We start from the raw sequence: 15,054 nt of genomic DNA, 5'->3' as shown, positions 1-15,054 counted from the left end.
CGTCTTATCCACAACTTTGCTCCACCCTACCTTTCTAACTTCGTCCAGCCTTGTGCTCCTTCATCCCCTCTGACTGGCCTTGGGAATGTTCCTCCTCCCTTCGCACCACCATTGATAGCAGAACCATCAGTGTCCTTAGCCCCACTCTCTCGATCTCTCCAGCTAATCCCCTGCACATCTCCACTTCTTTTACCTCCTTTCTGAGCCATCATAAAACCAATTTATTTAACCAGCATTTTGGTCACCCCACCTAATTTCTCCCTTTATCGCTCAGCCTCCATTTTCCTGTCTATTTCCATTTGTGAAGCACCGTAGCAAGTTTTTCCACTAAAGGTGCTATTTTAATGCACGTTGTTCTCGGCACTACTGGGTTACGTAAGGTTCCTGCTTCTGTTTGTTATACTGAGTGCATAATTGTAGATTGGTGAGGACAGGATCATGTTTGGCTGTGATATCTTCCACTGTTGTACAGCCTACTGGCACTCGTCGTTCTGGCTCTTCTTGAATAATGGCCACTTCAGTAAGATACTAGAGGTTGTCCAGTGACTGTGCAACCATACCTCAGTGAAGGACTATATCCCAGAAGAAATTTGAGGTTGTATAAATCTTTTAATTCATTGGTTTAAGATATTTTAATGTAAATGATTATTTGATTTATGATCACTTTTAATCTCTTTTTAATTACATTAAGAACTTTAATCTCTTCCATCCCCTCCCCCTAGCTCCATGATTCAGTGCACTCTGTGCCATTGAACCATACAGACCAGAACCGTCAGAAATCTGAGCTTAGGTGTACTGTAGATCATACTCTTGGCCTTAGCAGATGGGTTCAAGTTGGACTCCGATGTTTCTTTGAGAAATACTAAGGGGGAAAAAAACATTAGTGGGAGTGGTATATAGACCTCCAAACAGTAAGGCAGAGGTTGGGGATGACATTAAAAAGGAAATTAAAGAAGCGTGCAATAAGGGCACGGCAGTCATCATGGGTGACTTTAATCTACATATAGATTGGGCTAACCAAATTAGTAACAATACTGTGGAGGAGGAATTCCTGGAGTGTTTACGGGATGGTTTCCTGGACCAATATGTCGAGGAACCAACCAGAGATCAGGCCATCTTAGACTGGGTATTATGTAACGAGAAAGGATTAATTAGCAATCTTGTTGTACGAGGCCCCTTGGGTCGGAGCGATCATAATATGATCGAATTCTTCATTAAGATGGAGAATGAAGTAGTTGACTCAGAAACTAGGGTCCTCAATTTAAATAAAGGAAACTACGATGGTCTGAGGAGCGAGTTGGGTAGGATTGATTGGGGAATGGCACTCAAAGGGTTGACGGTGGATAGGCAATGGCAAACATTCAAAGACCGAATGGATGAACTACAGAAGTTGTTCATCCCAGTTTGGCATAAAAATAAAACAAAAAAGGTGACTCAATCGTGGCTAACAAGGGAAATTAGGGATAGCATAAGATCCAAGGAGAGGACATACAAATTGGCCAGAAAAAGCAATAATCCTGAGGATTGGGAGCAGTTCAGGATTCAACAAAGGAGGACAAAGGGATTAATTAAGAAAGGGAAAATAGAATATGAGTAAGCTTGCAGGGAACATAAAAACTGACTGTAAAAGCTTTTATAGATATGTGAAGAGAAAAAGATTGGTGAAGTCAAGCGTAGGTCCCTTGCAGTCAGAATCGGGGGAATTTATAATGGGGAACAAAGAAATGGCAGACCAACTAAATACATATTTTGGTTCTGTCTTCACAAAGGAGGACACAAATAACCTCCCAGAAATACCGGGGAACATAGGGTCTGATGAAAGGGTGGAACTGAAAGAAATCAGTATTTGTAGGGAAATGGTGTTAGGAAAATTGATGGGACTGAAGGCCAATAAATCCCCAGGGCCTGATAATCTACATCCCAGGGTGCTTCAGGAAGTGGCCCTAGAAATAGTAGATGCATTGCTGGTCATCTTCCAGAACTCAATAGACTCTGGAACAGTACCCATGGATTGGAGGGTAGCTAATGTTACCCCACTATTCAAAAAAGGTGGTAGAGAAAAAGCGGGGAATTATAGACCGGTAAGCCTGACATCGGTAGTGGGGAAAATGCTAGAGTCCATTATAAAAGATGTAATAGCAGAGCACTTGGAAAGCAGTGACAGGATCGGACAAAGTCAACATGGATTTACAAAAGGTAAATCATGCTTGACTAATCTACTGGAATTTTTTGAGGATGTAACTGGTAAAATAGATAAGGGAGAACCAGTGGATGTGGTGTATTTGGACTTTCAGAAGGCTTTCGATAAGGTCCCACATAAGAGATTAGCGTGCAAAATTAAGCCACATGGGATTGGGGGCAAGGTATTGACTTGGATAGAGAATTGGTTGGTGGACAGAAAGCAAAGAGTTGGAATAAACGGGTCGTTTTCCGAGTGGCAGGCAGTGACTAGTGGGGTACCACAAGGATCGGTCCTAGGACCCCAGCTGTTCACAATATATATTAATGATCTGGACGAGGGAATTGGATGTAATATCTCCAAATTTGCAGACGACACAAAGCTGGGTGGGAGGGTATGCTGTGAGGAGGATGTCATGAAACTCCAGTACGATTTGGACAGGTTAGGTGATTGGGCAGAAACATGGCAAATGCACTATAATGTGGATAAATGTGAGGTTATCCACTTTGGTGGCAAAAACAGGAAGGCAGATCATTATTTGAATGGCAATAGATTGGGAGAAGGGGAAATGCAAAGAGACCTGGGTGTTCTTGTGCACCAGTCGCTGAAGGTAAGCATGCAGGTGCAGCAGGCGGTTAAGAAGGCAAATGGTATGTTGGCCTTCGGAGCAAGATGGTTCGAGTACAGGAACAAGGATGTCTTGCTACAGTTGTACAGGGCCTTGGTGAGACCGCACCTCGAGTATTGTGTGCAGTTTTGGTTGCCTTATCTGAGGAAGGACGTTCTTGCCATGGAAGGAGTGCAACGAAGATTCACCAGGCTGATACCTGGGATGGCAGGAATGACTTATCAGGAGAGATTGTGTCGATTGGGCTTATACTCACTGGAGTTTAGAAGATTGAGAGGGGATCTCATCAAAACCTATAAAATTCTGTCAGGCCTGGACAGACTAGATGCTGGAAGGATGTTCCCGATGGTCGGGGAGTCCAGAACCAGGGGTCATAGTCTAAGGATAAGGGGTAGGACATTTAGGACTGAAATGAGGAGGAATTTCTTCACCCAAAGAGTGGTGAACCTGTGGAATTCTCTGCCACAGAGGGCGGTGGAGGCCAGTTCATTAAATATATTCAAGAAAGAGTTGGATATATTTCTTAAGGCTAAAGGGATCTTGGGATATGGGGAGAAGGCAGGGACAGGGTACTGAATTTGGATGATCAGCCATGATCTCATTGAATGGCGGAGCAGGCTTGAAGGGCCGAATGGCCTACTCCTGCTCCTATTTTCTATGTTTCGCCCCACTACACCCACCCACCCACCCACACATGAAGAATGGCCATGTATGTGAGCTATTAGAGGACCACTGCTTTCTGTAAATCTATATCCCAGTTCCATATTTCAAACCTACTTCACTAAAAAGGAATTGTGGTTCCTGGTAATGTAGTGGATTAGCATGTTGTCCTGTTGTTAGGAAAACCTGGGTTGATGGGATAAGAGTTTCCTGTGTCTGTTGCATGTAAGGGTACTATTTGAAATGAGTTTAGGCAATCTTATTTCAGTTCCTTGTAGATGCAGGCCCAAAGCACAAAACTGCCTCTAATTTGGCAAGTCTCATTTCAAGAGGCACAAGGATGACTGGAAAATAGAAATGTCATCATGGTTCGTTAGAAAACTTAGAAGCAAGTTAGGGGGAAAATAGCCTGATGGGTAACTTTTGAACCATTTTCCCCATACGTGATGAAACATTGGAGAAACAAGTATTTTGTTGCAAAAGGAGTTGATTTTAAAGAAATAATTTTATACTTTGTACATTTATTGTTAACATTTTCTTTTCGTTAGACTGAAAACAACTCTGGAAATTTCATGCAAAGATTTGCTTTGAAATCCATGATGACAAAGTAGAATTTGAGAAGTTTTGCAATAAAATTGATAGATTACTTCTTTGCTCCTGACAATACCACATTTGTACCATAGTTGTGCCATTGTTTGGATCTTTGTCTTTGTTGTTCCCAGTTATTTCTTAGCTCAATTCACAAAGCTTCTGGAAGTACACAAAACAAGTTCCTTAAACTTACCTTTTGGAGGAAAATGTCACCACTTGCACAAAGAAAAAGAATCTTTGGCACAAATAGATTTTGCATTGCAAAACATGAGGCACCACAAAATTATGAAACCATAATTGATATTCATTTAAATTACATTCTTTAAAAATTGTATTGTTTTGCTCAAGGTAACAATTTTGAGGCAAAGGTAGAAAATAAGAATGGCACTTCGAGTCAGTTCCTACAAATAAGTGACAGCACAAGCACTACCAGAGCGCTAAAGCAAAAAGCCAGGAAGAAGAGGAGGGGTGAAGGCAGACAGTGGCATACAGGTAAGTGTAGCTAGCCAGTGGAAATCAATGGTATTTGGTAGCATTAGAAACCAGTGTTTGTGAGAAAGTGGATTTTTCTTGTTCACATTTCACTAAGAATGAATATGTTTCAAAGTGCACTGTACAATATGAAGAACCAATATTTACCCATTAGTCTTAACATTGATATTTATTAAAGAGGAATGTGGGAATTGCTAATGTGCATTTAGTAGTGCAGAGCAAAATGACTGTCAATTACAGCACCTAATGGAGACTGAGGGCTAATGGGGAAGGCGGGTTGGGGGCAGGGGGCCTCCGAGGCGGTTGGGAAACACGGGTGAATAGGTTTCCCGCAGGCCCTGTCGACTTTAATGGCAGGGCCTGATTTGCATGCAAAGTCTCTGTTTCCCACCCGCAGCCAGCCAGATTGAGGGGCTGGCTGGTTCTGGGCGAGTAGGCCTGCGGCACTAGGCTGCACAGACGAGAGAAGGCGGGATTGCGTGGGGGCCAGGCGGTGAAGAGGATTGGGGGGGGGCGGGCCGGGCCGGGCCGGGAAGAGGGTTGGGTTGGGTCGGGCCGGGTCGGGCCAGGAAGAGGATCGGGGGGTCGGGCAGAGCGGGGTTGGGCCGGGAAGAGGATTGGGGGGGTCGGGTCGGGCCAGATCGGGGCGGTCGGGCTGGGCCAGATCGGGGGGTCGGGCCGGGCTGGGAAGAGGATCGGGGGGGTTGGGTCGGGCCAGATCGGAGGGTCGGGCCGAGCTGGGAAGAGGATCGGGGGGCCGAGCTGGGAAGAGGATCGGGGGGCCGGGCCGGGAAGAGGATCGGGGGGGGGGGTCGGGCCGGGAAGAGGATCGGGGGGGGTCGGGCCGGGAAGAGGATCGGGGGGGGGTCGGGCCGGGAAGAGGATCGGGGGGGGGTCGGGTCGGGAAGAGGATCAGGGGGTCGGGCCGGGAAGAGGATCGGGGGGTCGGGCTGGGCCAGATCGGGGGGTCGGGCCGGGCCAGGAAGAGGATCGGGGGGGTTCGGTCGGGCCAGATCGGAGGGTCGAGCCGAGCTGGGAAGAGGATCGGGGGGGTCGGGCCGGGAAGAGGATCGGGGGGATCGGGCCGGGAAGAGGATCGGGGGGGTCGGACCGGGAAGAGGATTGGAGGGGGTCGGGCCGGGAAGAGGATCGGGGGGGCCGGGCCAGGACGGGAAGAGGATCGGGGGGCCGGGTTGGGCCGGGAAGAGGATCGGGGGGTCGGGCCGGGAAGAGGATCGGGGGGTCGGGCCGGGAAGAGGATCGGGGGGGGCGGTCGGGCCGGGAAGAGGAACGGGGGGGCCGGGCCGGGACGGGAAGAGGATCGGGGGGGGGGCCGGGCCGAGGACCGGGGGGGTCGGGCCGGGCCGAGGATCGGGGGGGTCGGGCCGCGCCGAGGATCGGGGGGGTCGGGCCGCGCCGAGGATCGGGGGGGTCGGGCCGCGCCGAGGATCGGGGGGGTCGGGCCGCGCCGAGGATCGGAGGGGTCGGGCCGCGCCGAGGATCGGGGGGGTCGGGCCGCGCCGAGGATCGGGGGGGTCGGGCCGCGCCGAGGATCGGGGGGGTCGGGCCGCGCCGAGGATCGGGGGGGTCGGGCCGCGCCGAGGATCGGGGGGGTCGGGCCGCGCCGAGGATCGGGGGGTCGGGCCGCGCCGAGGATCGGGGGGGTCGGGCCGCGCCGAGGATCGGGGGGGTCGGGCCGCGCCGAGGATCGGGGGGGTCGGGCCGCGCCGAGGATCGGGGGGGACGGGCCGGGCCGAGGATCGGGGGGCCGGGCCGGGAAGAGGATCGGGGGGCCGGGCCGGGAAGAGGATCGGGGGGCCGGGCCGGGAAGAGGATCGGGGGGCCGGGCCGGGAAGAGGATCGGGGGGCCGGGCCGGGAAGAGGATCGGGGGGCCGGGCCGGGAAGAGGATCGGGGGGCCGGGCCGGGAAGAGGATCGGGGGGCCGGGCCGGGAAGAGGATCGGGGGGCCGGGCCGGGAAGAGGATCGGGGGGCCGGGCCGGGAAGAGGATCGGGGGGCCGGGCCGGGAAGAGGATCGGGGGGCCGGGCCGGGAAGAGGATCGGGGGGCCGGGCCGGGAAGAGGATCGGGGGGCCGGGCCGGGAAGAGGATCGGGGGGCCGGGCCGGGAAGAGGATCGGGGGGCCGGGCCGGGAAGAGGATCGGGGGGCCGGGCCGGGAAGAGGATCGGGGGGCCGGGCCGGGAAGAGGATCGGGGGGCCGGGCCGGGAAGAGGATCGGGGGGCCGGGCCGGGAAGAGGATCGGGGGGCCGGGCCGGGAAGAGGATCGGGGGGCCGGGCCGGGAAGAGCATCGGGGGGCCGGGCCGGGAAGAGCATCGGGGGGCCGGGCCGGGAAGAGCATCGGGGGGCCGGGCCGGGAAGAGCATCGGGGGGCCGGGCCGGGAAGAGCATCGGGGGGCCGGGCCGGGAAGAGCATCGGGGGGCCGGGCCGGGAAGAGCATCGGGGGGCCGGGCCGGGAAGAGCATCGGGGGGCCGGGCCGGGAAGAGCATCGGGGGGCCGGGCCGGGAAGAGCATCGGGGGGCCGGGCCGGGAAGAGGATCGGGGGGCCGGGCCGGGAAGAGGATCGGGGGGCCGGGCCGGGAAGAGGATCGGGGGGCCGGGCCGGGAAGAGGATCGGGGGGCCGGGCCGGGAAGAGGATCGGGGGGCCGGGCCGGGAAGAGGATCGGGGGGCCGGGCCGGGAAGAGGATCGGGGGGCCGGGCCGGGAAGAGGATCGGGGGGCCGGGCCGGGAAGAGGATCGGGGGGCCGGGCCGGGAAGAGGATCGGGGGGCCGGGCCGGGAAGAGGATCGGGGGGCCGGGCCGGGAAGAGGATCGGGGGGCCGGGCCGGGAAGAGGATCGGGGGGCCGGGCCGGGAAGAGGATCGGGGGGCCGGGCCGGGAAGAGGATCGGGGGGCCGGGCCGGGCCGGGAAGAGGATCGGGGGGCCGGGCCGGGCCGGGAAGAGGATCGGGGGGCCGGGCCGGGCCGGGAAGAGGATCGGGGGGCCGGGCCGGGCCGGGAAGAGGATCGGGGGGCCGGGCCGGGCCGGGAAGAGGATCGGGGGGTCGGGCCGGGCCGGGAAGAGGATCGGGGGGTCAGGTTGGGCCGGGAAGAGGATCAGGGTCGGGCCGGGAAGAGGATCGGGGAGGTCGGGTTGGGCCGGGAAGAGGATCGGGGGGCCGGGCCGGGCCGGGAAGAGGATCGGGGTCGGACTGGGCCAGATCGGGGGGTCGGGTCGGGTCGGGAAGAGGATCGGGGGGTCGGGCCGGGAAGAGGATCGGGGGGTCGGGCCGGGCCAGGAAGAGGATCGGGGGGCCGGGCCGGGCCGGGAAGAGGATCAGGGGGTCGGGTTGGGCCAGATCGGGCGGTTGGCTCGGGCTGTGCCGGGAAGAGGAGCAGGGGGTGGCGTGGTTGGGTGCGCCAGGACGAAGATCGGGGCATCAGGGTTCGGGCTGGGCTGGGTAGAAGACCTACCCATTTTTTTAGGTTAAAATTCCCCCTGGATCTCCAAGAAATGGAATTGAGTACTAAAGCTTTAAAGAGGAATGTAATTTGTGGACAGGGAGAAATATAGTACAAAATACTGGTCTGTAATTTTGATTTTAAAGAAAGTTATTTGTCACATTTCCTCTCTGAGAAGATGTATTTACATCCATCTTTATGTCCAGTAGCCTGCACGCACCTCAGGAATTATACTGAGTACAAATGTTTTTCACAGGGAGAATTTGAGAGGCACTCTGGTATCCATAATGCATAACACTATTGGCATTTTTCCCCATTCCTGTGCAATATACAAGCCGTGCCCCCCAGCTGGGAAAACTATTCATTGACATTCCTTGCATTTTCTTGTGTGCCAGCAAACACATTTCCATAAGACCTTCCTCTACAGCCTCAGCAGGCACTGAGCCTATCTCTCAGATCCCCTGATTTCCATTTGGCACTTTTCAGTTTGTTTGGTGGGGGGTGCTTCCTCTTTTATGCAGCAAAATGAGAGGTGATCGCAAGATGTGTGGGTCAGGAAGACCATCAGCCAGACTATTTCAAGTTGATTTCATTTTCAGAACAGTTTATTTCAAATTCAGAGACACTAGCAACCTAGCAGTTATTTCAGTCTATTTTTTTGTTTTTCAAACAAAAAAAACAAGAAAGGTTGCATTTTTAATATAGAACATACAAACATTAAGAAAGCTTACCTGATCAATTTTTTTCTTGTTTTAAAGCTGTCATCATAGGTCCTGATGGACAACCCATAACTGTATACCCATGTCACATCTGTGGGAAGAAGTTTAAATCCAGGGGTTTCTTGAAAAGGCACATGAAGAACCATCCTGAGCAGAGCACCAAGAAGAAATATCAGTGCACAGACTGTGACTATACAACAAATAAAAAAGCAAGTTTTCATAATCATCTAGAGAGTCACAAGCTCATCAACAAAGGAGAGAAAACATACGAGTATAATGAATATGGAAAAAGATTCACTCAGGCAGGAGCACTGGCCGCTCACAAACTAGTCAATAGGGAAAAAGAAACTAAAATGCATAAATGCAAATTTTGTGATTATGAGACAGCTGAACAGGGTCTTCTTAATCGGCATCTGTTGGCAGTGCACAGCAAGAATTTCCCGCATATCTGTGTGGAGTGTGGGAAGGGATTCCGTCATCCATCAGAACTCAAGAAACACATGCGAACTCACACAGGGGAGAAACCATACCACTGCCAGTACTGTGAATACAGGTCTGCTGATGCTTCTAACCTGAAGACCCATGTGAAAACCAAGCACAGCAATGAGCTGCCATACAAATGTGACCACTGCCCTCAAACATTTTTGGATGACAAAGATCTGCAAAAGCATGCCACTTTATTTCAGGCACATAGGACCCATCAGTGCCCACATTGTGACCACAGAAGCTCCAACTCTAGTGACCTTAAACGTCATATAATATCTGTGCACACCAAGGAATTCCCACACAAATGCGAGGTGTGTGATAAGGGATTTCATCGTCCGTCAGAGCTGAAGAAACATATGTCAACTCACAAGGGTAAAAAGCTTCATCAGTGCAGGCACTGTGATTTCAAAATTGCAGATCCTTTTATACTTAGCCGCCATATTCTTTCAGTCCACACCAAGGACCTTCCTTTTAAATGCAAAAGGTGCAAGAGAGAGTTTCGACAGCAAAGTGAGCTTAAGAAGCACATGAAGACACATAGTGGAAAGAAAGTTTACCAGTGTGAATATTGCGAGTATAGCACTACTGATGCTTCAGGCTTTAAGCGCCATGTAATATCTATTCACACAAAGGACTACCCTCACCGATGCGAGTTTTGCAAGAAAGGCTTCCGTAGGCCATCGGAAAAGAACCAGCATATAATGCGGCATCATAAAGAGGCTATAATGTGATGTACAGACGGGAAAATGTTTTACACAAAAAAACTTAATAACTGTCAGTTAATTAGCACGGCTCGTGAACTGTTTCTCCTGGTCTCAACTTGAGTGCTGTTTCTCAACCTACCTTTCATTCTTTGTATTATAAGTTTTTAAAAGGTATGAGAGTTGGGAGGAGGAGTCAATTGTACAAATGTTTTGGTTTCTTTACACAATCTGACTAGTAATGTTCTGGGGTTGCCATAATTGTGAAGCCATTCAGCGAGTTCTCTGGTTTTTAACAATTTCAGGTGACTCGAGTTTAATTCACATGCAGTTGCAAAATATTGTATTCTACAGCTACGCTATAAAACTTGCAATTAGACCCTTTAAAATTGTTTCCATTTTATTGTTAATCCTGGTAAATATCTGATTCATGGAACAGATGTTAAAAACATCTATTTTTAACTTTTTTTAATCAAAAATAAACCCCAATAAAGTGATTTGTGACAAATAGCCTAGCAGGTACAGACCGCTTTCCAAAAAGCTTCATGAAAAGACTGGTTCAATGGATGCGATGGAATTTCTTTTGGTTCACTCCTTACAGTTACTGCAGCTTGTTACAGACTTGCATTTTAATACCAAAGCAAGTGTAGCTCTATGCAGCCAGTGTGGATTCGTGCCGTACTGCTGAGAGTTGGACTGCTTTTTATTATAGGGCATGTGTGGTGATTCTATGCATCCCTTTGCAAATACTTTTGATCTGTAAGTTATATAACACGGGAGTACTTCATGAATCAAACAAGTTGGTTCAAGGCTATTTAATGGATACAGATCTTGTTTTGACATTGTTATGCATATAATGTATAGGAAGTGGTATGATGGATATAGTTTTTTAGCTGGTTACTGCTCACACATTAAATGGTTGTTCACTTTGTGAATTTTTAACTTTATTCATTGTGTTGTGGTAGTTTTTGTGTTTTTTCAAATGTTGTCAATTTTTGTTTTGCACCAGATGAGAATCAGTTGCTCGAGAATTCAAAATGTTCTATTTCCAAAACTCAAAATGTTAATTTAGCAATGCCTCTTAGATTAAAAAACACTTGTGTTTCATGTGGCTGTAAAGGTTGTACACTCTGTAAAATAAGAGATCTTTTGTCACTGTTCTGTGGGATTACTATTTCTAAATGTTCTTAATGTGATGAGTATATCAATAAAACTGCATCTGTTGCACTGAAAGTTACTTCATGGTCAATCCACTTGCCCAGGCAGCCCAATCTCATTGCGGTTTTGGCAGATGCTTTCCAAACAGTAGCGTTGTCTTGCTGTTAATTTGTGTAATTCCTGTTGGCTGCACTGCTGCAAGCATGCACCTTGTGTTCACAGATTATACAGCAGGATTTGTGATCGTCAAAGAGAAGTCATAAGTCTGGACTAAGCCAATAAGCTGAAGAAGCCTGCATGAAGATGAAGTCAAGTGCATTTTTGATTCCTGGTAAATACCTGATTCTTACTACTATACTCCTGTAATCAGAAAAATTAATTCAATTTAAGTTCCTATGAAATAAGTAATGTAACAATAATTTTGGAATACTTGTTCCTGCATAGATTAAAATTTATAGATTTTTAAACAAATGTTTGTTTATGCTAGCCCCCATCCTTGGCTAATTTCATCCCCATGTACCAAATCTCTCTCTTCCCCCATCACCTGGGAGAGACAGAAAAGTCCTTTGTCAAAATTTACTCTCTGACCCTTCATGATTAGGCAATCCCCAGGGGGGTCATAAATCTATTAATTATTATCCAGAATAATTTCCTCATGCTGTGATCACCTCCTTTTCTAGAAGGCTGTCTACTACCTTTTTGAAGGACTGTAAAGTATTGGTTTTCACTGCCTCCTCTGGAATCCTCTTCTACGGGTCGATCACCATCTCAGAACAGTAAAGCTTCCACACATCCAATCCACCCCAGCTTCTCAGTTTATGTAGGAGGCCCCTAGTTCTACCTATCCTCATCACCACAAACACACTACTGTATCTACTATTTAAAAAAAGCAAAATACTGTGTGGTAAACCACTGTTGTTAGTATTGTTGTTCACCACTGTTGTTAGTACTGTTGTTCACTCTTGCATATTGTTGTACTTGTCTGTGCATGCCTCAGCTGACTCCGCCCCTGGCTCCACCCTCATGGCTGGATATAAAGGTGGCTGCTCGGCAGCCCCCGGCCCTTTTGGATACCAGGCAACCACAAGAGGCATGCTCTGTTCTTTGGTAATAAAAGCCTGTCTGTTACTTTCTCAACTTCCAGTCTTTTGTAGCAATTGATAGTGCATCAATTTTATTACCAAAATTAAATGTTGGCTGCGAATGCTGATCAACCGATGGCGCAAAACGCTGAGCAGCAGGCGCTGCTGCGAGCCCTCAGACCAACATGCCTGCACCTAGACCCCCAAGAAGCGGGTTCGTCGACTAAATTCGCACAATGGCTGCGTTGCTTTGAGGCGTATCTGGAAGCCTCGACCGTGACTCTTGATGAAAATAAATTGAAAATCCTGGCCTCGAAGGTGAGCCACCAAGTCTATACTTTAATCCAAGATGCGACGACCTACGCGGCGGCTATCGACCTACTGAAAGGGCAGTATGCACGCCCGGTTAACACGGTCTATGCCAGGCACCTTTTAAGATCTCGCAGACAGCAGCCCGGGGAATCGGTGGAGGCCTTCCTACGGGCACTGCGGGTACTCGGACGCGGCTGCGACTGCAAGGAAGTATCGGCTGCGGCACATGCGGAGGGACTGATACGAGACGCTTTCGTTGCGGGTCTAAGGTCCGACTACTCCCGGCAGAGGCTGCTGGAGAAGGGTGAAATAGACCTGACAAAGGCAGTGTCCCTCTCGCCCGACGCGGCCCACAGAAATATGGACGCTTTCTCCCCTAATCGCCCCGCGCCGTGGATGCCGCAATCTTGGGCCATGGGACCGCCACCTCCGACTGCTGCAGCGATGTCCAAGGCACAAAAATGCTATTTTTGTGGCCAAGCTAAACACCCTAGAGCACGCTGCCCCGCGAAGAATGCTACCTGCTCCGGCTGCGGGAAGAAAGGTCACTACGTTAGCGCCTGCAAAGGGAAGACCGCTAACGCCAGCAGCGCCGCGTGCGAACTGTGGGCGCAGCCATCTTGCCCGCCATCTTGGGCTCCCCCAGCCGCGTGGGGATCGGGACCGTGGGCGCCGCCATTTTGTCCGCCATCTTGGACGCCTCCGACTTCGGTTACGGGGGACCCGGACTCCACCACCGCCTCATCGGACGACCGCATCGACGCGCTTGAACATACGCTGGCTTCCGTGACGCTGGATCAATCTCTCCCGCATCAACTGTCCAGGTCCATGATGGACATTACGGTAAACGGCCGCGCCACTACCTGCCTTTTTGACAGCGGGAGCACGGAGAGTTTTATACACCCCGACACGGTGCGCAGTTACTCTCTCCCGGTCCTGCCGACGCGTCATCGCATCTCTATGGCTTCCAAAGCCCAGTCAGCGGAAGTCGGTGGCTACTGTATGGTGACTCTTTCAGTGCGGGGTACTGAATACAAAAATTTTAAACTTCTGGTCCTGCCCGATCTCTGTGCTGCCGTCCTACTGGGGTTGGATTTTCAGTGCCACCTTAAGAGTGTCACTTTAGCGTACGGTGGACCCCTCCCCCCTCTCACGGTCTGCAGCCAGCAGTTTTTAAATCGCCCGCTGCGCGCCATTTGCAGCCTCTCCACCCTTAAAGTCTTCCCCCCCCCCCCCCCTCCTTGTTTGCTAACCTCACCCGCGACTGTAAGCCCATCGCTACCAAAAGTAGGTGTTACAGTGCCGGGGATAGGGGTTTCATTAAATCCGAGGTAGCGAGACTCCTGAAGGAAGGGATTATCGAGAGCAGCAATAGCCCATGGCGAGCACAAGTGGTGGTGGTGAAGACTGGCGGAAAACAGCGCCTAGTTATTGACTACAGCCAGGCGATCAATCGCTACACCCAGTTGGATGCATACCCACTCCCCCGCATATCTGACATGGTCAATCAGATAGCACAATACCAGGTGTTCTCGACGATTGATCTGAAGTCGGCATATCACCAGCTCCCCATCAGGGCTGAGGACCGCCAGTACACAGCTTTTGAAGCTGACGGTCGGCTCTATCACTTTCTCAGAGTTCCCTTCGGCGTCACCAACGGAGTTTCTGTCTTCCAACGGGAGATGGACCGGATGGTTGACCAGAACGCGCTCCAGGCCACTTTCCCATATCTAGACAACGTCACCATCTGCGGCCAGGACCACGACGTTAATCTAGGGAAATTCCTCCGGACGGCCCAGCGGCTGAATCTCACATACAACAAAGACAAATGTATGTTTCGTACTAAGCGCCTTGCTATTCTTGGCTGCGTAGTGGAGAATGGAGTCATCGGCCCAGACCCCGATAGAATGCGCCCTCTTATGGAGCTCCCCCTCCCCCACTGCCAGAAAGCACTGAAGAGATGCCTGGGGTTTTTCTCTTACTATGCTCAGTGGGTGCCCAACTATGCGGATAAAGCCCGACCCCTCATCAAGTCCGCCTCCTTCCCCCTGACAGCAGAGGCCTGTGCAGCCTTCACTCTCATAAAAAGCGATATTGCGAAGGCCACAATGCACGCTGTGGATGAGTTCCTCCCTTTTCAAGTGGAGAGCGACGCATCCGACTTTGCCCTAGCTGCAACCCTTAACCAGGCGGGGAGACCCGTGGCCTTTTTCTCAAGGACCCTCCAGGGCCCCGAGATTCGACACTCCTCTGTCGAAAAGGAGGCCCAGGCCATTGTGGAAGCCGTGCGACATTGGCGGCATTATCTGGCCGGAAAACGATTTACCCTGCTCACTGACCAGCGTTCAGTAGCTTTTATGTTTCATAATAAGCAGCGGGGCAAAATCAAGAATGACAAGATATTAAGGTGGAGAATCGAACTCTCCACCTACAATTACGATATCTTGTACCGGCCCGGGAAACTCAATGAGCCCCCAGATACCCTATCACGTGGTACGTGCGCCAACGCGCAGGTTGATAGATTACAGACCCTCCACAATGACCTCTGCCACCTGGGGGTCACCAGGTTCTTCCATTTTAT

At 51.2% G+C, this 15,054-nt stretch overlaps 1 protein-coding gene across 3 annotated transcripts in view; it reads left to right on the top strand.

Moving 5' to 3' along the window:
* Positions 1 to 11,158, top strand: part of znf711 (ZFX family zinc finger ZNF711) — a 58,528-nt gene extending 47,370 nt beyond the window's left edge. For 2 of the 3 annotated variants that reach the window (XM_085996149.1, XM_085996156.1), the window contains exons 7-8: positions 4,407 to 4,550; positions 8,774 to 11,158. In XM_085996149.1, coding sequence (XP_085852275.1) covers positions 4,407 to 4,550; positions 8,774 to 9,951 — 1,322 coding nt within the window. In that variant the 3' untranslated portion in view covers positions 9,952 to 11,158. The remainder of the gene's footprint in view (positions 1 to 4,406; positions 4,551 to 8,773) is intronic. The other variant, XM_085996161.1, reaches the window with a different exon arrangement.
* Positions 11,159 to 15,054: the final 3,896 nt, after the last annotated feature.

Source organism: Somniosus microcephalus, chromosome 1 (assembly GCF_052327205.1).
Source record: "Somniosus microcephalus isolate GS21.2 chromosome 1, FLI_Smic_1.0, whole genome shotgun sequence".
NCBI lineage: Eukaryota > Metazoa > Chordata > Chondrichthyes > Squaliformes > Somniosidae > Somniosus > Somniosus microcephalus.
The sequence above is the reverse complement of the archived record's forward strand: the minus strand, read 5'-3'. Positions and strand labels throughout refer to the sequence as shown.